The sequence below is a fragment of the Oculina patagonica genome, chromosome 4 (genome assembly GCF_052425735.1).
Source record: "Oculina patagonica isolate OP01 chromosome 4, crgOcupat, whole genome shotgun sequence".
Classification (NCBI taxonomy): domain Eukaryota; kingdom Metazoa; phylum Cnidaria; class Anthozoa; order Scleractinia; family Oculinidae; genus Oculina; species Oculina patagonica.
The window spans coordinates 30363019-30389374 of NC_135761.1; the positions used below are offsets into that span (position 1 = coordinate 30363019).

Genomic DNA, 26356 nt, shown 5'->3' on the forward strand with positions numbered 1-26356 from the left:
AATCCAAGATTGGATTTTTAATCTCAGATCGCCCAGATACTTCGCTCCTGAAGAAACGAAGAATCCGAAAAAGGTTTTTTTGCCATGACAACCGAGTGACACTCGCCTGAAAATTAATTTCGCGCGCCTAAAAATTCACTTCGCGCCAACAAGACCGCCATCCAAAGCAGTGAGGTATGTAATTAATTCAGTGCATTTAAGAACAAGGCATGAGAAAAATTGTCTTTTGTTGTTATTCAATGAGATGCAAATAAGTACAGAGGCGTTTTTTCTGCAATCCGGCACCTTGAAGCTTCGATTCTTGGACTATAACAAAAGACCATAAAACGTAAAGCCGGAAATACAGAAGCTAAGAAGCGCGCGAAGCAAGTTTTTGTCAACACTGGTCGAGATTCCAGCTGCAAGGAAATTACAAGTAAAGAGAAAATTACCTCTCTGGAAAGCTAAGATACTTTCAGACAAGCCTGTAATGCACAGCAGCGCCGTATACTGACTTCAAAGACGAAACTAAGGAGACACAATAAAGAGAGTGTTGCTTTTGGACGATTGCTAGACCTCTTGCCTCTCTTCCCTGTTCCTTCCTTCTTTCTTCCCTGTTCCTTCCTTCCTAAGAAGGAAGGAACAGGGAAGAGAAAAATCGACTAAAACACCACTTCTAGACGCAAAACAGGCAAGAGGACACAGCAAATGGCAAAAGTAAGTTTATTTTGTATATTTACAGTATTTTAAGCATAAATACGGCAAAATCGACCCAAATCCCATACAAAGCCTTATAATATTCTCAACGGTCTAGTGTTACGCAACACCAATTTATACCTATCGACCGCTCCAAACGTGAGCTTGGGCTGCCTGTGTTTGGAGCAACTTTCGAGCAACTTTTATTATCAGAAGCAACTTTTTTGGATTTTTGAAGCAACTTTGAAGCAACTTTTTGAGAAATTACGGGCAACTTTTCGGGAAATCTCGTGCAACTTGTGGAAAGCCCTACTTGTGTTACCGGTATTTTGATGTAGCCTGAAGGCGGGAAGACAAAGGAGGGGGAGGGGATAAGGCGTCACAGGCTATTTTGATGTCTCTGAGGTGTCTGAGTCGTTCTAAAGCCATTAAGATGATCAAACTTTCCCAAGTTTGCTTTCCTTTAGAACGACTCAGCCGCCTCAGAGACATCAAAATAACACAAGTGATCGCCCCTAAGACCGACTGCGTGGGAGGCTAGGGTAAGGGAAGCTACTTTTATTTGAACCCTATACTACAAGTTGAATTTAGAGCGATTTTCAAACCATCCTCCGACATTCTCTCTGACATACAACTTAAAGCTTCTGTGGGACCTTTCTTGGAAACCCTATATATGCACTAACTACGAAACGAAGATTATGCCGCTATTTTGCTATGCTAATATGTGGGTTTTTAACGCTCTAGAGTCGTTGCTAAGCAAGGACGTTAGTTCTTGGTTAGTAAGTTTCACTCACTGTGCACTGTTAATGTGGCGAGAACAATAAGAACGAAAAAGCGATAAATAAGAAATCGACATCGTGTGTGCCAGTCCCAAACCGCGCGTCAGAATGAAAAACTTGCCAGATATGGCTGCGATTAAAATATTGTAAAGATTGGGATGTCTAGACACGATGCATGGTGCAATAATGTATTGTGGTAGTTAAGATTGCCCCCACCCCCACCCCCGGCCTCTTTTCGATTTTGGTTATAAGACCTTAAAGCCTTAGCCAAAATATGGCAAGGACATCAGTGACTCACTTGATGTAATCTCGCAGGCCACTTTTTTAAACTAAATTTTCACGTTATACGTGTCCCCTAACTGAACAGACAGCTGCAGAATCTAATGTCCCGTGACAAGCTACACACATTGAGGTACATTCTTTGTTACTCCATGTACATCAGGAAGTAAAATGCGCACCTGTTTTGAGGGTAGAGTATTCTGTGACATGGTACATGGCTCTAAAGACATAGGCAGCGGAGCAGCGGGGGGGGGGGGGAGGCAGGGGGGCTGTAGCCCCCCAAACGAAAATTGGGGGGCTGTGCCCCACTCACGTTTTGGTGTTGAAAATATTGCGAAACTTCCTTGGAAGTCTTCGGGAAACTTCGTTTATCTTCGGAAAAGTTCAAAAAACGATCGGAAACGTACGTATGGCCTTCGAAAAACAATCGGAAAAAATTCGGTCTAGAGACTGCTCAGAAAACAAAATGTTGCTAGAACGGAAAACAAGTTGTTCCAAATAGAAAACCTGCCGAGTATTTTTGGGACAGTCCTAGCCCCTCCCCCCCCCCCCCCCCACACACACACACACACACACATACGTTTCAAAACGCTCCGCCGCCTCTGGAAGGATCACAATAGAACCAATCTGTTTCATCGTTTTCAGTCCATTTTTTCAGTCCATTTTTGCCTTTTAGTTGCATCGTAAGTAACATTTGGAAAGAGACTTTCTTGTGCTTTTTCCAAGCTTTTAGAGATACCTCTCGTTGGTATCGAGCGTAAAAAGTTTGAGTGATAAAGATTTCTTGAAAGAAATAAATTGACATAGTATATAATTTGCAAGAACTGTTTGTTTAGCCATTCGTAGATATTGAACTAAAAGAAATCCGTCTTTTACCATATCCTTTACGAGTAACTTAACAGAAACTAAAGTATGTTCAGTTTAAGAGCAACCAAAGGAAGCGAAGAAATCAAAACTAAAGAAACTGGAGCTAAGCCACGTACAGCAGAGAAATGAACAGTTTAAGGAGATTAGCACACAAAGATCTGACAGTATTCCATCGCCAAGTTTGGTAGGTTCATCATTTGATTACAGTTCAAATAATACCCTTGCAATGAAATACCACAGGAAGAGGAAATTACGCTCCAAACTGTGTAGCATTTATACCGTGGTATTGATAATAATTTTAAAAAATCACATTCTTTTACACAGAAAATTCTCAATTTCTTTTAAACTTTTACAAAGTACTGTGGCAAGTTCTAGATGCTACTGTTGAGAAGCTAGTCGATCAGTCACTTGCTTGGACGTACAAGAGGTATCAAAAGTCTTCTGTGGCTTGTCTGGCTTGTTGTTTAATCTTTCTTCTGGCTCTTGCAACTTACAACAAACTCTACTCTTTCAATGCACAAGCTTTTAGGCTAACTTTAGGTACGCCTAGGATTCTAGCCAAGCGTTAACCAGTTGGCTCAAAAACAAATTACTCGGAACTTTGACCTACTCAGGCAAGCAAAGTCTAGCCAATGGAAACTAGAAAAACACAACTATTTAAATCTTTAAATCAAAAGTTAACCTTGGTACTGTTCTTAGGAGATAGGGGTGAAAGGCATAAGCATGATTACAGGTGAGGTATCTCGAACGCTTGTTTTGGAGCACGAAGTTTCTAGAACAACTAAAACGCGTCCAGGAATTAAGTGTAGCTGGTATGTGAGCTAATCTTGGCTTGCCAAAACGACCTTTGATCACAAATTACCGTTTTTTGGTCTCTTTTTTTTTTTTTTTCTTTTTTTTTGGGGGCGGATTTTTAAAACCCACACCCCGGGGGGGCGGCCAACAAAGGGGCGGGAAAAAAAAAAAAAAAAAAAAAGGACCTTTTACCTTTAACAACACCTATTAAGAAAAGGATATCAGACAGTTCAAATAATAATGGCCATCCATCTTTAAATTTCTTTTGCTTCTCATTAAACTTTTCCTTTCATTACTACCCACAGTAGAATTGTCCCTGATCACCACAAAAAATAACATAGAATGCAAACCGTGCCGTTATTGGTCATTAACAATGATTGACAATCTCCTACACATGCGTCTCAGGGTTTTGCAAATCCAACGTTTTGTGACAAACTCTACACACTGTAGCGTTTTCCTTGTTGTGATATGTACACTGCCTACAGATTCGACTTCTGTCCCGAGTTAGTTCTACAGGACCAACCCCGCGCGTCGTGGCACACATGACACAGATTTTATGATCTGAAAGGTTGAGGAAAGTGCATCGGGAACAGGGCCATTCTCTTTCTTCTTCTTCGAAGTTCTCTTTTATGTTTGCATTTTCATGGCTGGAGGACGCTTTGGGATCAACAGATTTCATCTACTGCAGTTTGCTGTCCTTCAAATCCACAAAAGCATGCCGGGGGTCACCTTTGGTTGCATTGCAAAAATCGATCTCATAGATTTGCTTGCACTTTCTACAAGTAATCAGGGGACAGTTTGCGCAAGTGATTGTACCTTCCATCAGACACATATCACAGATAGCGTTGCCACGTTTGACATCTGTTTGAAGCGCCTTTTCCCCCTGTGATGCTTCAGCATCAAGATCATTTTTTGAGCTGGGTCCTGGAGGACGCCTGGAGGACGCTTTGGGATTAACAGATTTCATCTACTGCAGTTTGCTGTCCTTCAAATCCACAAAAGCATGCCGGGGATCACCTTTGGTTGCATTGCAAAAATCGATCTCATAGATTTGCTTGCACTTTCTACAAGTAATCAGGGGACAGTTTGCGCAAGTGATTGTACCTTCCATCAGACACATATCACAGATAGCGTTGCCACGTTTGACATCTGTTTGAAGCGCCTTTTCCCCCTGTGATGCTTCAGCATCAAGATCATTTTTTGAGCTGGGTCCTGGAGGACGCATGGAGAACGCTTTGGGATCAACAGATTTCATCTGCTGCAGTTTGCTGTCCTTCAAATCCACAAAAGCATGCCGGGGATCACCTTTGGTTGCATTGCAAAAATCGATCTCATAGATTTGCTTGCACTTTCTACAAGTAATCAGGGGACAATTCCGGCAAGTGATTGTACCTTCCAATGCACACAGCTCGCAGTTAGTGTTGTCACCTTTAACACCTTTGCTATACTGCCTTGCGTATTTGCTCTGCTGTACCGGGTAGCTCTTTAACACTGTAAAGTCGTGTTGTCGTCTAGTCACATGGCAGATACTGGTATTATAGATTTCTTTGCACTTTTCACACAGGAAAATGAAACAATTCCGGCAAATGCTAGTTCCTTGCAACGTACACATATCACAGGTATTGCAGTCAGCTTTGACGCCTTGTTTGGAATTATTTGACGCTTGTGATAATGCTGCCTGGGCACTCGGAAGAACTTCAGTTTGACGATCATTCTTTGAGCTATGGCTTGAAGTTTGAGCCTCCAATGGTTGGTGGTGGGGAGGTATCTCTTCTCGCTGTGCAGAGAACCTCTGTGATGGAACAGGTGATGATCTTTTCTCTTCACCTTTCTCCGCAGTATGACTGGTTGTGTCAGCTGCACTGGATCTGGTCTTTTGACCAACTTCTTTTGTAGAAGTGAAACTACTTCCTCTTTGGTAGAGCGACCTGCTTGGCTGTGCTTCACTTGTGGTTCCACAGTCAGATCCAGATTCAAATTTTACCAGCTCTGTATTAGGATTGTTTCTCAAGGGCACTTTGCATTCTGAGTGGACTCCAGGATAAGAAAACCAGTTGACGAACCGTTTGATGAGTCCAGATGAAGAATCGTCAGTATCTGCAGCAACGTTGCCTGTTTTCTTTGACGATACAGAAAGCTTCGGTGGCCTGCTTGTGTTTTGGTCAGCAGGGGCGGTTGCATGTGAGCTTCTAAAGTCGGGTTGGGAGTTATTAAACGCTTCATTTCGTTCATTGTTTGTTTCTTTTATGTTCCCATGAGATGAAGTATCGCCTTTTTGTCGCTCGCTACATTTTTCTTTTGTGTCCATCTCATTGCTTTCGTGGCTAGAAATGCTCGGATGTAACTCCGGTTTCTCTCCTCCACGGTTAGTGCGTATGTCTTAAAAAGGAAAGGAAAAAATTAAAACCGATAAGTTTGTTATTACTTCCTACTCAAGGCTTTGGGCGTGTACAGGCTCTCTAACAGAGAAAGGGTAAGACAACGGTTGACGAAAAAAAGTCAAGTCCTTTCCACATTTGAGAGCTACATATTGTTATCAGTAGTTTTCTTGCATGTTGTTAATGTAAGTAATACTTTACGTAGCTTTGTTTTCGTGTAATAAGTGTTATTATGTTTGTGAATGAATGAATGAATGAATGAATGAATGAATGAATGAATGAATGAATGAATGAATGAATGAATGAATGAATGAATGAATGAATGAATGAATGAATGAATGAATGAATGAATGAAAAAATTGAGAGCTACAAGACTACAAATTCCGTCCCGTTTCTATATCACTTGTAGATGTCCTTATCATTTGTGACTAGTAATCACGGAAAGAATTACAATAATATCAGTATGACAATTTCACATATACAGTAATATATGTGAAAAAAGAAATGAAAAGGGAAACACACAGGGATGACAAATGTAGGAACAAAGACCGGACGCGAGAGAGTGGCAGAAACTTAGTGACTTATCAATAACGATTTCTGTTTTTATTTTTTTATCTGTTTATTTGTTGTTGTTTTTTTTGTTTCTTTGTCTCTCTGTCTGTCTGTCTGTTTGCTTGTTTGTTTGTTAAATATTTTGTCTTTTTGACTAATAACTCAACAGTAAAAAGGCTTTTAAACAAGAGGAATAAGTGTATTTCCTTTTAATCCACGATTTCCCTTGCGACCAAACAGGACGTTCTTTTCCGCGCAACTTTGCAATGTTTTGGCGAAAAACACGATAAATAATTTTATAGTAATTCAGGAATTGAAGACTTTCCGTGTTCAGAGAATTACTGCGCTCGTGCTCATCTACATTAAGTCTTTTTTATAAACTTACCCTCGCTCCCGGCCTTATCAATGGCCATTCTCAATGCCTCCTTGATATACTTTATATCATTCCCCATTTCTTTGATACACTTGACATCACTCCCCATTTCCTTGATATCATTTCCCATTTCCTGCAGCTGGTCCTTAATGATGTACTCATCCTTTTTCCATTGTTGCAAAAGTTCTTTATAGTGTTCCTCAATAACAGGATCCATGCACTCAGTCTTCAATGTGTCAATTGCATCCCCATATTTAGCTCCTCCTAATCTGACCAGCACATCCCGGATATTCTGCCAATGGGTGTTGTATGTTACATCATCAACACGAGCCTGCTCTGCATGGGCATACACAGTATTTCTGAAATACTTTAAGCGGGCAATGTCAGCTTCACGACTCTTGTCTGTGTCTGGTGGCAATGCATCCCAGCCAGTTGCAGGAGGAGTCAAACCGCAAATGTTTCTCAGGAGGACCATCAAAAGGGTGATGTCAAAAGTTAAGGAGGACACGGAAGACGCTATGGCCGGATACAATTTGCCCCATTGTGCTGGGTTTAAGATTTTCTTTCTTCTGAAAAGGTCTTGGAGACTGGTGCGAACTGGGTGACTGGCCAAAACTGTGTGAAGAGTTGCTGGCGCATGGATACCATCGAATGTGTCCCTCAGGGCTTGAGAGCCAATGTCAACAAGAAGACGACACAGACGAGCATAATTGGTCGTCTCCTTTGTGGATGCTACTGATGGAACACCAGCCATAAGAAGGCTTAACAACAGCAGTACAACTTCTTATGTCACTTGCATGGCTGACTTAATCTAATCACCTAAAATTAGATCAGACAGGTTTAATTTCGTGACGTTCCAACAGCTATAGAGCGTTTTCATTGCGTGACCAGCAACCACGTTGGTTTACTAAAACAAAGACGATTTTGCATAACAATAGAGTTTAATTCCCAAAGGAGTGGATTGGTACACCAATATGGCTGCCTTGACGCCACATGAAAACGCTCAATGCATGGGGTAAATCTCAGAATGGTTAAATTTCTTTCTTGTAAGCGTTCCTTGGCTATAGCACTACTATGAAAACTACTAGTGGTATAATGCATTCGTTAAATTTCGTCTGGCGTTGCGTCAAACTAGTTGCAAAACAGCATGGACTGTCCTTTAAAACTATAAAATCATGTTTTCCGACTCTTTTGGCTCGATAGTGCCATTATTGTTTATACAAACTCTGGAATGGCCATAGAAAGACCTTCAAATCGTTGATGACAAGTCACTCGCAAACGCCAACCACGTGACAATTTTTTTAGACCACGTGCTACGAATCAAACTGATTTGAACTCAAAATATCTTATGGCAGTTTTACCACTGTAATGGTTTTTATAGTATTTCACGTTAAAGAACTTGGCAATCACCTCTCCTTAAGTTATTCTTAACAGAACGCTTTGCTTCGTTCTGTTCTTTAACTTCGTCAATGTTTGCTGAGTTCACCAGTTTAAGGTCGCGGGGGACACCTTAGGCTCATCATTATGCATTTATTTAAAGCGTATGCACGAAGTTCAACGACTGACATCGAGAACTTTACGACGAGATATTTGCATAAAAAATATGAGCACGCGCGCGTGATTTGATGTGTTTGCGTCTGGAATTGTTTGTCTCTTTGAAAACGCATTGTTCTCACCATAAAAGCGTGGAATATAATTACCATAATTACCATTTTGAAACCGTGTTTTGATCGGGACACCTTCGGAAATCTCAAAGTTTGGACTTTTCCGACCATTTTGTGGCAGAGAATTCAGCGCGGATATAGAACTTCATGCTGTTCATGAGCTGTCACTGCAGAGAGGTAAACTAGGAATACTGTAGTGTGTCGTAACAGAGGCGGAATTTTAAAAGAGCGCTTTTAGAAAGAGGTAGAAGGCATTCAATTAAAATTTGCGCATTTAAACCGCCATAACTTGCTGGAAAACTTTAAATTAAAAAATCTGCTTCTGTTATGACACTCTAGAGATATTGACTGATAAGTTTTTGACAAGATCACAGTGTGCTGTCTCTTACTCGTTCTACAAACTCTGCCACGAAATCATGTTCTTCCCAATTTGGCAGTATCGTGGCTATAACATCGCCGTAGGTACAATCTACCACATAAAAGATGACATACATAATCTTTTATCATTTCTTTATGTCTCTGTAAAATTTGAGCTTAATCACATTCATAACAGCCGAGGAATAAGCGTTTTAAAAGATGCAGGTCAAGCAAAATTTCGCTTCATGAATTTATTCATGCTGTATATATCCCCCTCGACCTAACAAACCCGACAAAGCTTGACAAATACGATTTGAACCTATCAGTATAGAGCTTTTCCACCAAACATAACGAGCTTAACCTGAAAGCGCATTGCATTATGCGTGTTGTGTTAGGCGTAAGAGCTCTAACCTGCGTGGTAGGCCTAAAAAGAGGCGGGGGAGGGAAAGAAAACGCGAAAGGCTCCCCTCTTCCTTTTTTTCCCACTCCCTTTTTCTCCCTCCCCTTTCCCTTTCGACGCCTTTCATGTAGGCTAGAAGAGCTCCGTTGATTCGGACGTCAGCCAGAAACGAAGAGAAACGCGGTTAAGAGCAATTTTATAATAACAACAGCGGCTGGCAGGAAAGTAAAATACTAGGTATTTTGCACTTATGTCTTATATGAGACGATTTACAACACTCCTGCTCCCTAAATAACCACGAGGGCAATACAAACATACCGTAAAAACTCCATTAATCCCCCCGGGGTTGAGGCTTATTTCTTTTGGAAACCGTTTTTTTTAAGGGGGGAGGGGGATCATAAGAGAGGGAACTTTATTTTAATCCACAAATTAGTAAGGGTGCATAATAAACAGAACCAAAGTGGACTTTTAATGTTTTATTTCTGTTTTGTAACGCATTTTTTTTTTTAAAAAAAGTAACAATTTAAACTAATCGTAATGATCGACAGAGGGTCTTGAAGGGGGTGGGATATGAATAAATTTCTCAAACCGCTCCGGATAAATTTTTTTTTACTTTGCAAAAAGTAAAAACTAAAAAAAAATAAAACTAAAACGTGGGGGTCAACGGACTCAAGCGCTTAAAGGGAAAATGAAGGGTGTTTTTAATCAGTTATATTGTTGCTATGGTAACCAGTGATGTCATGAAAATGGCTCCGACTTGTTCAGCAATGATTGGGCATGAGTTTAATATCATTATTGTAGCAGCATCTGTTTAAGATTTGTAGTACAGAACCATCAAAGTACAAGAGCTAAAAAGTGCTGGAAATCGTTAACTGATCTTGTTCATAATTCGTCTTGATCTAGATACTGCCCAGGGAGGGGGGCTGGGGTTTAATATAATAGAAAGGGGGCGGTTTAAAAAAATGAACTTCCAGACAGGGGGCTTATTATAGGGGTGGGAACTGGAGAGAAGAGACAAGGGTGGCTAATAGAGCTTTTACGGTATACATAAGACGGAAGCCGCATCGCGAAAGCTTTGCTTATTTTCCGAGTAGTATTTCACCAGGGCCATTCCAATAAAATGTTTCGTTTCCCATCGCCCGACCGACCCATATTTTTTCAAAAAGTAAAAAAATAATAATCCAGATTCACTAGTCAAAGAAGTAAGTACCTCAATTACAAGCACACGACCTTGTTTTATTAACAACAATTGGTATAATGTGATGTCTTTGTATTAAATAAACATCGATACTACGTTATTTTAAGACTGTTTAGACATTTGATAAGGAATAACGAACGAAAAGACCACGTTTTCGAGTTGATTTTGTAATCAGGCTTTCTTACTTAGCAGCCCGGCCTTTTCTGGAACCCCGAACCCTTCAAGTGTTCATTCTTTTTTTTTTTTTTTGCCCGACCGACCGACCCACCATCACAAGAGACGGGGCGATGGGAAACGAAACATTTTATTGGGATGGCCCAGACAAGTAACAAGATCGCACGACGCTTTGTTTTTGTTTTTGTTCGGTCGCGTCCATTGTGCAATTGTACATTTTTCTGGAATTACGGTCCAATGAGTCTCCTCTGGACCCTGTGGTATGAAAACTTCAAAAGCATAGCGTAATTAGCGTTGCGAAAGATGTTTGTAATAACATAGCGTGACTTATTTTCACATCGCGTGACTTTGCAGTGGGACAACTTATTAGTTACCAAGAGATATAACGGATTCAAAGCAACAGTCAAAACTGGAGAAATCGTGTAAAAACTTAAATCACGATAGCGTATCAGTATGTTTACATGTAAGATGCAAATCCCGAATATAGATACAGCAAATTGCCAAACACAGATACTAGATGCAAACTAGTCAAACTAATTCGTGTCGACGACAACAAGGGCTCTGTTCGGTTGTTATTTATAGCTGCATGGCTTGAGAAGAGTAACCATCGAAACAGTACAGGGGAGAAGTATTCGGCATACTTTTTCATATCCAAAATGTGTGCAATTTTAAGCATTATACGCTTAAAAGTGCGACTATGCAAGGCCCTGATACAATGAAACGTATAAAAGCCGGAAATACAGAAGCTGAGAAGCGGCGGCAAATTTTGGTCAAACAGGTCCATATTAACACTGCAAGCATCAATAAAATTATAAATGAAGAGATTACCTTTCCTTAAAGCTAGGATAATTTCAGACAAGCCTGTTCTGAACAGCAGCGCTGCATTTTTCAGACAAAACTATGAAGAGACAGAAACGAAGACCAACTTCGGCATTCAATGTGATCAACACCCTCTTACAACCATTGGTTAACCAATCCTCAGAGGGTAGAGAGAGTATTTCCGGATGATTGCTCGTGCCAGGCTTCCGTCAAGCATTTGAAATGTGGATAGGAAGTGAGCGGAAATGAGAACTGTCTAGTCATAGCCAACACATAATTCTGTAATTTATATCAGATCGTACGCTAACTATATCACTTGCAACTGTCAATCAATCTGAAGCTAAACCGGTTTTGATTTTATTTAATCTACAACTGGCAACTGATTAAAAAAAAAACTGGATTCTGAACGAAATTCAATTTCCTTCTTGAACAGACACAGAGCAAGTGCTAACACTTATCAAAATTACATTGGTTATCTAAGGCGCATTTACACGACAGAAAAATTTGGGTACAGACCTGATCACTGTTGTAGAGAAACAGTCAAATCAAAATGAAGCCATAGGCGCATTTTACCCTCGATTTCTCAAAACACCGACTTCTCAAATCATTTTATTAAAATTGGGGAGTTCAAGACGTCACAGGCAAAAATGTGGTGTTTGATCTAGTAAAGCAAAGCAACAAGAAACATTTTGAGCTATCACTAGGGTGAAGAATAAGGGATCCAATCTCTTTCAAGCCTCTTGAAAAATGTTTCTAGTGACTTGAAATTCAAGCCTCAAAACTTGATTCTCAATAACATCAAGTATTGACAATCACCTTTTAAGCCAAGTCTGTCAACTTACATTTGGACAGTACTGTTTATATGACCACTACAGAGGATTTTTTAACACCAGTCAAACAGAAAAACAAGTGATAAGGATCATAATCTGTTGTCAACAAAGGCACAAAGAGACCAAATTTCACTACTTTGAAATTGTATTTATTCAATATCTTTTAGTGTAAAAACTTCAGCTTTGAAGTCAGGAATTGTACATGATGAACATGACTTGTGTTCTGCAGCCATTTTGGGTGAACGACGCTAGACTGTTACTCATTTTCAGAGCTCTCGGGAATTTCTTAAAATAAACCATAATGCCAATGTTTGTAAAATGTTTCAACTAATTTACAGCAACTTTTCAAACATCTGTTGATTTTCCACATTTCTCAACCAATCAAAGAACAAGAACCCCATGCGTAATAAATTGACAGGTCTGACTTCTGCCTCCTAGAGTTAATAAGTTTTTTGATTGGACAAGCAAAAAAACAACAACAGAAGGCTGTTAAAAAATGAGTTGAAAACTTCACAAGCATACAACAGGATGGCGTCAAAGGGTCAAAGGTTCTACACTACGTGTCAAGCAAACTTAAAGAAAAAAAGAAGAGTCAAATTTCCCATAAGCGGACACCCACCACACCAGAAAAAGCATCCATTTAGGAAAGATGTCCGCTTCTGGGAGGTAAAAATGTAGTGTTTGTATGAAGCTGAGTCCGCTTGTGGGAGCTGTCCGCCTACAGAAGGTCTGTTGGCGAGGTTCAGCTGTAGTAATACATTGCAAACTATTGTTTGAAGGAATATTTCAGTTCTCATTGAGACTGTTTTAAAACACCAAAATGTCTGTTTCAGGAAGTTTACATTGAAGATGTCTAATAACTTATATCTATTCATCGGAGCCTGTGTTGCGTTTCTGCCGCCTGTTTCTTGGTGAGCGACGTGGGGAACTTTTGCCAGCTACAAGAAAAAAGAAAAACTTTTGTAAGTCCAACAGCATGTCAACATTACTAACATAGAGCAACTTTACACAATTAATTATATAATAGGTGAATTGTTTTAGTTTGGAGTCTCAACAGGAACTAGAGACCATGCCATGTCTTTCTTTACCAACAGGCTGCATGCCTGTGAATTTGCAACAGATTTATCTTCAAATTCCTTATGATGACTCTTCTAATATATTTGTTACAAAATATCTAAAATATCGTACAAGGACATGGTCAGTAGATAGGCATATTAAGGCCTTGCATGGGATAAATCAATGCAGTCACGCCTGGGACATGTAAGAACAATGTTTTGTGTACAGCACAACGTACCAAATTCTGTGGTGGTTTCCTTAGGCAGCCAGTCATAGTCAATATCAGCATTCTGTTGTGTACCCATCTCAATTACAGGCTTAGCAGCTGGTTTCTTGCCCTTTGTAAGAAAGAGAAAGAATTATTTGTAAGTGCTTGTTTTGTGTAATACATATAGTATTAGGTACAAGTAGCAGCTTTCTTTTCATCAGGTGAATAAAATACCTCTAATTTGCATGTGTTACCTTCTTATTGAAATGACAAGTATAAGAATGAGACAGCATTTCTCTATTAGGGTAAAAAAAGCTTGTCCTGGCCTCACTTTTTACATGTACATTCTTTTCCTGTCTAATTTTATTTACAGTTAGTCTGTAAATATGAGTCTTCTATGAGGGAGTAGTCAACCAGGTGCAGCAGAGTTGACTATTTGCTCAGTGAAAACTAGGGTGGGTTGTCTTATGTTATTGTTTAGGTAGCCACTTAACACAATTGCAGTCCAAAAGTTTAAATTTTATGGATTTTTATGCTAAAACTCATTAAAAATGTTCCCTTTCAATGCAATGTACATGCAATAACTTAAGAAAAAGGTTTGACAAGTCAGTTTTTTTCTTAAATTTTCTGTCTTGAGTTTTCTCTACATAGCATGTAATCCTAACAGTGGGATGATGTTTTGCATTTTTCCATCATGGTAAGACAAAACAAAATTATGGTTGGAAACCACCAGAAACAAAAGGTTGAATTTTATTCATTATTGCCGTAGAATGATTTACGATCAAAAGATTTTTCCGGACATGAGCAAATTTTGGTCAGCCAATGTCTGACCGACTGTTATTTGCAGCTGCACAAGGATACATTTGAGGCTATTTCCAGGTAACTTTTAATATTAGAAACAAGCTTTCTGTGTACCTTGACTGATGTTAGGGCATAGTGACCAGCCATGACTAACAACAGAGCAACTGCTACCAAGAACACGTACAGGAAGAAGCTGAAAGAAACAAACAAAAATAATCAGTTGAAAATTAACCCTACAATGTAACTACTGAGCATAATTGGAGTCAAAATATGAAAAACTGCTATGTTGACATGGCAGATAAGATTTACATCTTAGTTACTCATCTTTAAACGCCAGCAAGCTCTCTTAACAAACATTAATAAAACAAAGATACTACCATTTTTGAGCGACCGTGAAAGGCCAACGTTTTCCCACGTTTTTACACAGGTAAAACATTCAAGTTTGTCTAGCCAACCTGTCACGTTTTTCAACTGAAACAGATGACGTTTAGAGCGTGAAAATGACAAGTTTTGACAGCTCCAAACTTGAATGTTTTACTCGTGTAAAAACACCGGAAAACATTGGTAGTATATGGAAGAAAGATTACTTAACAAAACAGTTCTTACGTTTCACCATCCATTCCCTCGTCACTTTCAGTAATGTTGATAGTCTCATTGAATACTGCATCCATGAATGGCTTGCCTTCCTAAGGTTAACATAGGAGACCAGAGACAAGTCGTTAGATCTCTCATTTCAAATAACTACAGATTTGACCTGAGGCGCCTACATATAGAAATCAAATTCTGATTGCTTGTCAATTTTATTATTAAACATCTCACCGAATCCTTGTAAACCATGTTAATAGTTAAACCAAATGGGCGTCCACCAAATGACTCGTGAGGCTTGAATGCATAATCAAATGAAGCCTGCAACAGTAACAAAAACATGACATTGTTGTCTATTTACTACATGTACACATAAAGATACTTTTGGAAAAAAAAAATTAAATTTAAATGCTGCAATAATCCAATGCTATCGAGCACCCAAAGTAAAAGAGCACTAAATCACATAAATATAATAAAATTCTCACTAAATGAGTTTAAAGTGCCTTAAAAAAGTTAAAAGTTCCAGACGTTTCGGGCTTAGCCCTTCATCAGTGGAAAGTCAGGATTTCAGTTAAAAACGCTCGCTTGCGCCATGAAAACAAATTTGAGTTCAAAGGCGCACGCGCGATAAGAGCGCGCGACACCCTAAAGATAGCGAAAATCTGAATTCAGACCATGTGGCTGACTGGTGCCCAGCTGGAAAATAAGGCGCATTTCCTGGCGTTTGTTTGACTAAATCACATATACTACAATCAGATATTTGCATGTCTTTCTTGCATAAATATGTATGTCGCAGTACAATTGTAATTCCTTTGTTTTATATTTTATCATCATATCACCATACACCAGAACAAAAGAAAATAACAAATTGTACCAAGGGTAAAATTAAACCACAACACATACATGTAGTAGTTACATTTGTAACTGTTCTTGATCATTTTCAGAACTTTACAAGAAACCTTTAACACATACCTGACTGCCTGGCTGTACGACTGTGTTATACTGGAATCCAGTGAACTGTTGCAATTAAAAAAATGTTTATCATTAGTGATGCTGAGAAAAAATTTGTCTGTGTATACTAAAAATCATTTTGAATAAAAGACAATAAGAACTATATCTACATTGTACTTACATTTTGAATGTAGTAGGTGTAATCTTGAGGGTACCTGCGAATGAAATGTATTCGTAAATGTAAATTAACAAATTTTAAACAAAACTACAACATCCATTCCAATATAGATATACCATTGTGTAATGACACCAAAAGCCAACTCTTCACGGAACAAAATGTGGATAATTATTTTAATTTTCCTTCTTAGACCACCACGTACAAAATACACAAAATTACCTTAGAGATGCCTCAACCATTTCCACAATGAAATCACTCTTGCCGTTATTACCAAGACCAATAAGACACTTGATCACTTCACCAGCAGGGAATTCTGTCCAAGAAAAACAAAGACATTGAATTACCTCGCCTAAATAAAGTTCTTACCAACCTACAGACGTCATGACTTTTAAGGTACCAAGAATATTGGGACTGTTGGAAATTTTTAAGGTCCTGAATTACATTTTTTGAGGATACCTTACTGACAAACGCATTCACTGCAAAAAGTATTGTAATTTGATATGAGATTACAAGAGTTGAACTATTTTACACTTTGAGAAATTTAATAGCTGTAAGGAAGACCACTTTAGGCATACATTAACCTTTTTTACACTTTAACAGGGTTTTCAAAACAAGCCAGCAGCTGCCGGAGTTCACTGGCTACTTGATTATATAAGAGAAATGTAAACACTTAATGTTGTTTTTTGACTTTTACAGTATTAAAGATATAAGAAACATTTAGTTTAAACGCAAAGTTTATTATCACGGATATAAGTTCAAAGCATGAACGATGGAAAGATGTTTAGCTCAAGTGGATTTACGTATTTTTTAGCAGGAAATGTTAGCTTTTTACTCGAAGATTGTGCCAAAGAGTGAACAACAAAATGAACAACATGCAAACATTCAAATTTTGTAAGAAGAACTGTCCTTAAATTGATGACCACATCTTTTCAACTCTCCAACTCATGGGGCGTCTTATAACCGAGTGTTTTTGGAGAATTTTCAGTTTGTAAACTCAGCATAACAATGTTGCCAAGTTTGGGGTGCGTCTTATAACTGAGTGCGCCTTATAACTGAGTGCGCCTTATAACCGAATAACTACGGTACTCTGGTCATAGCAATCAGCTAGCAACAAACAAGCTTGGCATTATAGCCAGCTACTCTTCAAGCTTCTGATGCCTACTCCAAAACATTTCACAATAAAAACAACAACTTCTAAGGTAAGAGAGCAACTCAACCAACAGTAAAAGTTCTCTTCCACAACCTTAAAGTTAGTTAATGTAGCTGAAGTAAACAAACCTTGGTTAGTTGGCTGTGTGAAGAGTATCACTGTATCAGCGTCAGGTGACGGCTTAGGAGCTTCTTCTTTCTCCTCTTCCTCTTCACCTCCTTCGGCTTCAGTTTTCTGCAAAAAAATTAAAAAGAGATCAAAATCTATGTTCTGTTAAGGTGATGTTACATGGGACGACTTGCAACAAGATTTTATCGTTCACCGTGTAACATGGCACCAGAGACGATTATTTGCACAACATTTTACTTGGCAACACGTTGCGAGTTTTTGAAACCAAGTCAAAAACTTGCAATGCAAAATGATGAGTATTCAGAAAGTTGGCTTGTGTAACAGGGTCGCTGTCGATTTTTGGATTTTCAACATGGCCTGAACGTGCCACTGCATGCAAAATGTTGCGAGTTGGCGTTGTGCTGAAAATCGTCTCGTGTAACATGTTTGTGTTTGGGGATGCTGCCAAGCACATTTTGTACGATGTTGCCCAAAAAGTTTACTCGTTTAACAAAGCAAGAAAAGTTGATGCAGTGTTGTGCGAAAAATCGTTGTTGCAAGTAGTCCCATGTAACACCACCTTTAGCAGAAAAAGAGAATAACAACACAATTCTCCAAACAAACATAACTAAAATATGTACATGTAGCAATCAGAAAGAGAGAGATTTGAGGTTGAAACAAAAGATGTTAATGGATGCATGACAAATGATCATCTTTAAGTCAATATCACTCCTTTTGAATCAGAACATGTAACTCTCAGCTGTAAGTTAACCATCTGCTGACTGCAAGGTTAATGTTTGTATAGCTGTTTGAAGAGTATTCATGTCTTACAGCTCAAAAAAGCTGTTTGCGGACTTTATTTTCATCACTTAGTTTTCACTTCTGTAGTTTACAGTTTTACTATCAAAGTGCTATTTAAAATTGTCTTTCATCACTCTTAGCGAGTTTCCATAAATCATCACGTCAAACTACTACCTGTGAAGTTCATTTTATCAATTTCAATCGTTTTCGTTCCCTCCTTCCCCTTTTTTCCCTTAACTGGAAAAACCCTTTGGGTGGATTTAACAAGCTATTAAACAAGACAGTCTTATCCTTTTTTATCTTAGCTATAAGCTCATCTCCAAACCCTACTGAATTTCTTTCGTGCCAAAGCTGGTGACCGGCCTGGGTGCCAGAGGCGACTCACTTTTGCCTTTGAGCAACTAAGATAACTTTGCTACCATAAAAGCTTTCAAGAGCTAGGCACCCGAGATTCCTTACATAAGAGCCTTCGGGCACCCTGCAATTACCCCTAGAGCACAGCTTTGGTAATATTGTTTTTGACACTGTATACTTTTTATTATTGTTTTACTCAGTACTTACAGAGTCTTTAGGAGCAGGACTGTCCTTCTCTTCTTCTTCATCTCCTTCTTCTTCCTCGGTGTCAACCTTTATGAAAATGAAAATTGAATTGTATTAATAAACTCATAAATAATAATTATTCATGAGTTTATTAATAAAGCAGCAATAGCAACTTGCAAATTGATTGGATAGAGAACCAATAAAGTTAAAGAAAAACAATGCCCCTTTAAATTACAAAAGCAACAACAAGGTACATGTAATTCATTGTTCCTGTCTTTAAATGCAAGTTAAAATTTTCTTTTTAGCTAACCAAAAGGTTTTCTTGGCAGGACAGAATCGTGAAAAGGGTTATGATCTTGCAATGTATGATAACTTATTTCTCCAAAAGAGAAACATAAATAAAACTAATTTGGAAACTAAAGATACAAAATTAAACAACTGCAAAGAACTTATATATTACACTGACCTTTCCATCGTCGACATCTTCTACAACGTCTTCAACATATTCCTCATCTGCTGTAGCCTCGGTGGCGTCTGCTTCAGTTGGTTGTGCGACTTCTTGCTCATTTTCGACCTCATCTTCCCGTGCGATTACAGTAACATCTTTTCATGCCCCAATAATTTAATGCCACGTATACAACGAGACAAAAAATATCACATTAGTATAAAACAGGAAATAAACTCTCTTCACTGTCAAAACATTTCAACTGCTACTCGCTATAGCCTTAGTTGCTATTTGTCGTGCAGTCCTCAGACATAACAAGTGAAATCATTCGCCCAACGCGAAGGCAAGCAAGCTTCCATTCATCGAAGAATGAAGAATGAAGCGACAGTCGAGAAACACAACGACATCAGAAGTAAAACACTTCTGACAGCAAAGATATCTCTCGAAAAGCTTCATTCAAGCTGTTTATACCTTCGCATCGGTAAGATCATTCCAAATGCCTAAAACATCATAGGACATAAGAGAGTTATACAATTAATGTCCGGTCTTATTTACTACATACACGATAAATCACGCAAGACATAGCCACTCACCATTTCCGATCAGGACCAGCGATGCTGGTAAAACTAAAAGAAATAGAAAAAGAAATTTCCGTAGTATAGAAAACATGATGGATTTTTTCAAAAACCGTTCCTTCTCGCAAGATGGAAACGGATTCTTTGACTGTGTTTTCACACAATCAGTCGAAAATGGCTGCCAGAACAAAGAGAACTCAGAGAGGAAGCGACCGCAAACTTGACTGATCAGCGGCAGAGCAGCTGATTAGTTACCAGCTTTTCGCCGACAGAAGTTCGCCATTTTGAGCCAACGATCATTGTGTACAATAGTCTTTCAGTCGATCTTTACGGAAATTTCACCTTTCAACGCGAAACAAACTTCTTTTCAGCATGCTTATCAAAGTAAAGGTATTTATGATTTGTTAAAGGGAAGTTTAATTGTTTTTTCTTATTCTAATGTTGTTTTTTTCTTTCTTTCCGCCATGTTCAAAGACGTTAACGGGAAAAGAGGTAAGCTTCAAACTTGTCAAGTTGATCAGATCATAACTGTATTAAAATTCAATTCTTGATTTAGTTCTATGTCTGCTATAAAGTAAACTTACTTGTGAAAAAATCATTCCAAAATTGACATCTACCTTTTAATCTACACCACTGGAAAGAAGTTCCAATGCAGGCCAGCAGTGGAATCAAGTCCCCCAAAGCAGAAAATAATGAAGTGTTTTATTTTACATGTACCAACTGTACTTTCACATTATTCACTTAAGGGATCTGGGCAATCTCATGCCAAGAGCCTTCACCACTAAGAACATGTACACTGGCTAATTCTGATTTCAACCATTGTACACAGAGTTTATTCCACTCAAAGCTGACTGACTAAAAATCAATTATGAGTACTCTGTGCATGTAAAAAGAAATCAGACTTGATCAGAGTCCACATTCTTGGTGCTAAGCAAAAGAGAAGTGGACTCTAGGGATGAGGTTAGGAACTAGATCCAGTTGACACTTATTCAAGACAAGTATTACCATCGCTTGCATCTACTCGTCAACGCTCGCCGCCGAAACATGATCTAGTTGGGTATCAAACGTAACAAGATCCGTCATCAAACGTTGAAGTTTGGCAGACTGTAACAGCAACTTTGGCACCTAAAGATCAACATGTTCCAGTCTCGAAATGGCCAAAAGCTTGGATATGCAGACTTCTTTCGACAAGTTGATCCTGGTCTGTGTCGATATGCATTTGCAGGTTGACTTGAATCACTTCTGGTGTAAAGTTCCACCTGTACTCAGTGTTTATGGTCAGCATTTTGAGCATGAAAGTTGCCGTTACGGTCTTCCAAACTTCAAAGTTTGATGACGAATCTTGCCACGTTTGATACCCAATTAGATCATGTTTCGGCTGCGAGTGTTCACAGGTAGATGCAAGCCACGGTATAGTCCTGAGGTCTGTATGTGTGGAACTTGGATGCCATTCTACAGAGTATTGCAGAACTTGACAAGATCTCATACATGCAGAGTCTCCCCAATGAAATGCATAACATGAAACACATAAAAAAATTGAACATATTTTTATTTTTGATTTACAGATTGAGATTGATATTGAGCCTACAGACAAGGTACGTTAACATTGATCATAAACAGAAAAAAAAAAACAATACCAATGTTATAAGTACATACAATATGTCAAGACTAAAATTTATATTTGGATTAAATTTTTTCAATCCAGTTTGAACTTTTTATAACCTTTTAATTATCTGATACCATAATCTGAAACAAGGTAAGGCAAATTCTGTGTCCAAGCCTAGTGGCCCATCAGGCCAGAGCTTATCCCAGTTTCAGTAACACGAAGTGGCTTGGAGTATTTCTACTCCCCTCTGGATGGGATGCTAGTCCATCGCAGGGTTACCCCCAGCAGTAAATTTGCCGGTGCCCATTGATACACCTGGGTGAATAGAGACACTGTGGGAGTAAAGTTTCTTGCCCAAGAACACAACACAGTGACTTGGCTAGGGCTTGAACTAGGACTGCTTGATCCAGAGTGCAGTGCACTAGCTATTATGCCACTGCACCTCTCCTACATAATCTGAAACAAAGGAATTTAAAAATCAGACTGGTTTGAAAAATTTTAAACCAAAGATTAATTTAAACCACAACACATACTGTAAAATTACGAAAGTAAGCCCTAGGCTTATATTTCAGGTGAGCTTATCACCCTACATTCTCTTCCCCATAGCCCTTTCGTTTCTCTTAGCCAGCTGGGCCTTGGCACGAGAAAACGAAGGGCTCTGGGGACACAAGATTTCCATTCCTAGATTCTAGGACTTCTGGTCTTCATGTATGTAGTCATGACATTTCAAAAGAATGTATGAGACGCTTGTTACGTTTTCGACTTCCGTTTAGGAATTCTTTGTTCCAAACAGCCAATCAAAACAATTTGAATTTTTCAAAAATCCTATGTTCCCAGCGCCCTTCATTTTCTCGTGCCAAACCAGCTAAGAGAAACGAAAGGGCTATGGGGACAGAATGATCACCCCAGTCTTAATACCCCAGTCACCCCAAGTCTTCTCTGACAAAGCAAAATACAGAGCAAACTCAAGAGAAATCATTTTATCTCTCAATTCCACCAAAATAGGTTGAAAGAATCAAAGAAAGAGTTGAAGAAAAAGAAGGAATCCCTCCACCCCAGCAGAGGTGAAATATTCTATCCATTATTTAAAACTAGCCATAGTATATTGCAATTTCCTGAGTTTTGATTGGTTTTTGAGCTCATATGCCAAGGACCACAAATATGGTAGGTGTACATGTCAGCGAGAACACCCGGGGAGCTCAAAAAGCTTTTTAAACAAAACAATTATTCTACTCGCGCTTGTTGGTTATAAGATAGATATAGCCAACTCAGCGCAGCGTACCTTGTTGGCTATCTACCATCTCATATCCAATGCACACTCATGGAATAATAATTGTCATATTTGTAATACACTCAGGCACATCAACCCTATTTTAGCTATTTTTGTAATGTTTTAGCTGTTTCCATGGACAGTAAAAAGCACTTTACATATCCTTTTTATACAGTAAAAACCCACGAGTAAGAACCTATTGTTTTTTTCAGATTAGCCTAAACAGGTTCTTACATAAAGGGTTATTAACACAAATTTAGGCTAATCAAGTTCTCAATAAAATAAGAACCCATTTTCAAATTTTAGGCTTAATAGGTTCTTATGAAAATGGTATCTAATTTGCAAATTTTAGCCTAACAGGTTCTTAAATGTTAGGTTCTTACTCCCGGGTTTTTACTGTATCACTATCATCGTTACCAAAATCTAATGTGTAATATATTGGGCAATTCCAGAAAATATCCATACACCATGACGGACACCTTCAATATTTTAACCCTCCCTTGCCTTCGGAAATTCCAAAATGCATTACCCCCCCATGCCCTCGGAATTCCATAATTCTTAACCCCCCCTCCCGTTCGGATTTTTCCTTTTTTCTTTAACTCCTTTACAATTCCCGGCAGGGTTCGCAAATATGCCCAATTTGGCATATTTTACATCAAATTATTTCAAATGACTCGATCTGTTACAGAGTGAAAATGTAAAAAAAATAAGAGTTTTCTCCTTACTCTTGTTCAACAGATACAACCTACATTAACTTTACATTGCCCCAAACTGGTACAGAACATTAAAATAACAATATCGTGTTATGTACGTGTGTACTTTCGGAAGATAATACGATCGAGTGCACTGACATATCCGCCATCTTGAATTTAAGCCTTCGAGGTCAGCAGTCGCTCCCAATCCCACGTGCTTCAAAATGGCGTCTCGAAGCGTGGCAAAATAGTTTCGCGCTCCACTGAATGTGCTGCATATGTTGTGGATCCGCTTTGACAAGAAAAAAGAGCGAATGAAGACATTCATCAACGTTAATGCCTCTGGAGCTTGATGTACAACCCACATTTTATTGGTTTTCTTTTGTAAATGAACGCAAACACACGCCTGTCGATCGATCGATACTTGTCTTGTATCTTCTTGTATCCTGCTTTTGCAACGCGGTCGTCAGTTCGTGCTTTATTTACAAATGAGTAATCCACAAAATTAGCATTTCAAGGAACACAGTTTTGTCTGTCTCCTCTGGAAATCCAAGATCTGGAACTCCCCCATGCCTTCGGAATTCCAATCGTAAGTATCCCCCCATGTCCTCGGAATTCCAGTTCAAAGTACCCCCCCCCCTTGCCCTCGGAATTCCAAAAAGCCGTCCGTCGTGGTGTATGGATATTTTCTGGAACTGCCCAATAACTTTAACATGTTGTTAACACACCAACACTGTCAGTCTAAAATAACCTCCTTTTCTTTTACTTCAGGTTGATTTTTAGTGGAAAGCAAATGTGAGTACAAAATAATGTATTTCTTTAATTGAACTCCCTGATTGTCATGCGATGGACTAGCTTCCCATCCAGGGAGGAAGAAGAAAATAATACTCTTTTAACTGGAATAAGCTCTGGCAGCATAACCCCAGGGGGGTACTCCGCATTTCAAGTGATGGGGATGATCGAATGGGGGCAAAAATCAAGACCCAAAAAACCCCTAGGGCTTCAAGCCAAACCCAAAAAATCCCTGGACCAAAAATCAACCCCCAAAAAATCCCATGCTGAATTTCTGACCCAATAAATTTTTTGGAAAGGAGGAATGATCTAAAGAGAAAACCCAAAGAAAAACATAACTGAGAAACATGTTCAGTGTTTGTACTATGCAGCCAAGGCACTACCACAAATCTTTAGATTTTTTTTTAATAACCCAAAAAAATCCCTACTAAAATCAAGCCACCCAAAAAAACATTTGATAAATTTTCCTACCCAAAAAACTCCCGGAAACGAAAAATTTCAAACCTAAAAAATCTTTCGATCATCCCCGTCACTTGAAATCCCGAGTACCCCCCTGGCAGCATAACCCGGTTGGCCTGACACAGACTTAACTGATTCTTTAATATGACTTCTGAGAATTTGGTGTTTTCTTCATAGTGGTTATGTGTAGGGAATTACCTGTAATTATTACTGTTTGGAATTTACCAAGGTCCGACTGATGACCTTTGTACTAATTTATGCAAATCCTTAGAGCCCGGGGGGGGGGGGGGGCACTCCAAATATATGAGCTATTTAGGTATGTGCCGCTGTGAAGGGTATGGTTTTCAAGTTGTTTAGTCTGGGATAGGGTATAGAAATCAGAGAGTATTGGTCTAGAAAAGGGAAGTATTTGCAGGGAAAATGAAACTCAGAAGAGAAAGAGGATTTCCTAAACCTAAATAAAATCATCAGGGCATTGTTGTTGACAGATGGTTTCCATTAAAACACCGATGATGTTACAGTTGTAAAAAAATGCAAGTCTGGGATAGGGTGGAGATTTTTGGTGTCTAGTCTAGTATAGGGTTGCAAAATCAGCTGGACATGGTCTGGTATAGGGTAAGGGTTTCAAATTCCCAGCAGAACCCTGATTTCTTGAACTTTGTTTTTCATATTTCATAAAAACAACTAACACAAGCATTTTTGTTAACAGGAACGATGACAAAACTGCCGCAGACTACAAGATTCAAGGCGGATCAGTTCTTCATCTTGTACTCGCCCTCAGAGGAGGCTCGTTGTAACACAAGAATAATGCTGTATTAATTATCTGTTAAGAACCATTATTGTGTTTTGTCAGGAAGTATTGTTACCAATAGGATGCTGTAGCTGCATGTCTTGTACGGAATGCTGAAATGTAAAATAACTACCAGATAATCTATGTGTTTCACCAAACCCTAGTGTTTTATTCGCTGTTTTTTATGTAATAAAAGATGCACATGAAGTACAAATTTGCTATTGATATTTGTTGCTTGAGTCATTTTTCTGATCTACCCCTTCTTCTCTTCTACCTTCCCTCTAACATTCTGCCAGCCAGACAAGTCGTTTCACTGTAAAAGCCACTAGTTGTCTTAGAACTGTACAGTTGGTTTACATCTGAAAGGGTTTTTGTAGTGTTTCACGCTCGCTAGGCAGGCTAGGATAACATGTTTTAGTATATACTAAAACAGTGGGTAGTGTTTTTCGGGCATGCTGATCAGCTACTAAAACTTTGAATATCCTTTCCTATTCACCTCCGAGCAACGCACACAAGAAAATTGTAGAGAGGCTACTCCATCGACAACAAAAAGTCAACATTTTCTTTCACTAGTGTAAATTCTTTATTTTATTATCCAACTCTGCCTCGTAGAGTACATTATAACGAGTCAACGTGCGAAAGATTTAAAAACGTGGCAAGTGAGCATTTTTGGGAAAGAAATTGTTGGATAATAAATCTCTTTAATATTAGACATTTTAGTGTCTAGTATTGCTGTACATTCGTACGAGTCATTTGTCTTTTGACTCGCACTTCAGGCTTGCCAAAATACTGCATGACTCGTAAAAATATAGTGTTTCTACACACTAAAATGTCTAATTACAGCAAGGCGCCCAAAAGTGTGACCACCTTTAATTACCGGTAATTCACATTCTTTCGTGCAACCACCATCCAATCAGAAGCCAAGGACAGCTCCCAGTTGACTTCTGATTGGATTAAATCTCCACGGAAGAATGTGAATAAATTAAAAGTGGTCACACTTTTGGGCGCTTTGCTGTAAGATATATTTATTCAAGCTATTTTTTTCCTTCTTTTTTTTGTTCTTGGAACTGAAAACAACAGCCCTCTGTATGCATAGCGGACCTATCTCTTTGCGGTTATCCGCTGAGCGAAGAACTTAAAGTCTCGGATTTCCCTGCGCGTGATGGTCTCGTGACTTTTCTTTACCTTATTTGGATCAATTGACCTTTG

General features: G+C 38.8%; 3 protein-coding genes across 3 annotated transcripts; 1 reads left to right on the forward strand and 2 right to left on the reverse strand.

Annotated features, from left to right (window-relative positions):
* Positions 1-4081: 4081 nt before the first annotated feature.
* On the reverse strand, positions 4082-11423 carry LOC144652254 (uncharacterized). Its single transcript, XM_078512280.1, has 3 exons — positions 11320-11423; positions 6711-7517; positions 4082-5774 (listed from the first exon to the last, which is right to left on the reverse strand). Exons 2-3 carry the CDS (start codon positions 7450-7452, stop codon positions 4363-4365), a joined length of 2154 nt encoding a protein of 717 aa, XP_078368406.1. The 5' UTR covers positions 7453-7517; positions 11320-11423; the 3' UTR covers positions 4082-4362.
* An 844-nt stretch (positions 11424-12267) lies between these two features.
* On the reverse strand, positions 12268-19717 carry LOC144652317 (translocon-associated protein subunit alpha-like). Its single transcript, XM_078512368.1, has 12 exons — positions 19557-19717; positions 18985-19121; positions 18540-18605; positions 17198-17303; positions 16139-16232; positions 15923-15956; positions 15763-15807; positions 15025-15111; positions 14812-14891; positions 14320-14398; positions 13435-13534; positions 12268-13078 (listed from the first exon to the last, which is right to left on the reverse strand). The coding sequence occupies exons 1-12, from the start codon at positions 19630-19632 to the stop codon at positions 13008-13010; spliced, it is 975 nt and encodes a 324-aa protein (XP_078368494.1). The 5' UTR covers positions 19633-19717; the 3' UTR covers positions 12268-13007.
* Positions 19718-19820: 103 nt separating this feature from the next.
* LOC144652336 (ubiquitin-like protein NEDD8) lies at positions 19821-25372 on the forward strand. The gene is made up of 6 exons (XM_078512390.1): positions 19821-19928; positions 20013-20030; positions 21104-21133; positions 22150-22208; positions 23878-23901; positions 25067-25372. Exons 1-6 carry the CDS (start codon positions 19911-19913, stop codon positions 25152-25154), a joined length of 237 nt encoding a protein of 78 aa, XP_078368516.1. The 5' UTR covers positions 19821-19910; the 3' UTR covers positions 25155-25372.
* The last annotated feature ends 984 nt before the right edge of the window (positions 25373-26356 follow it).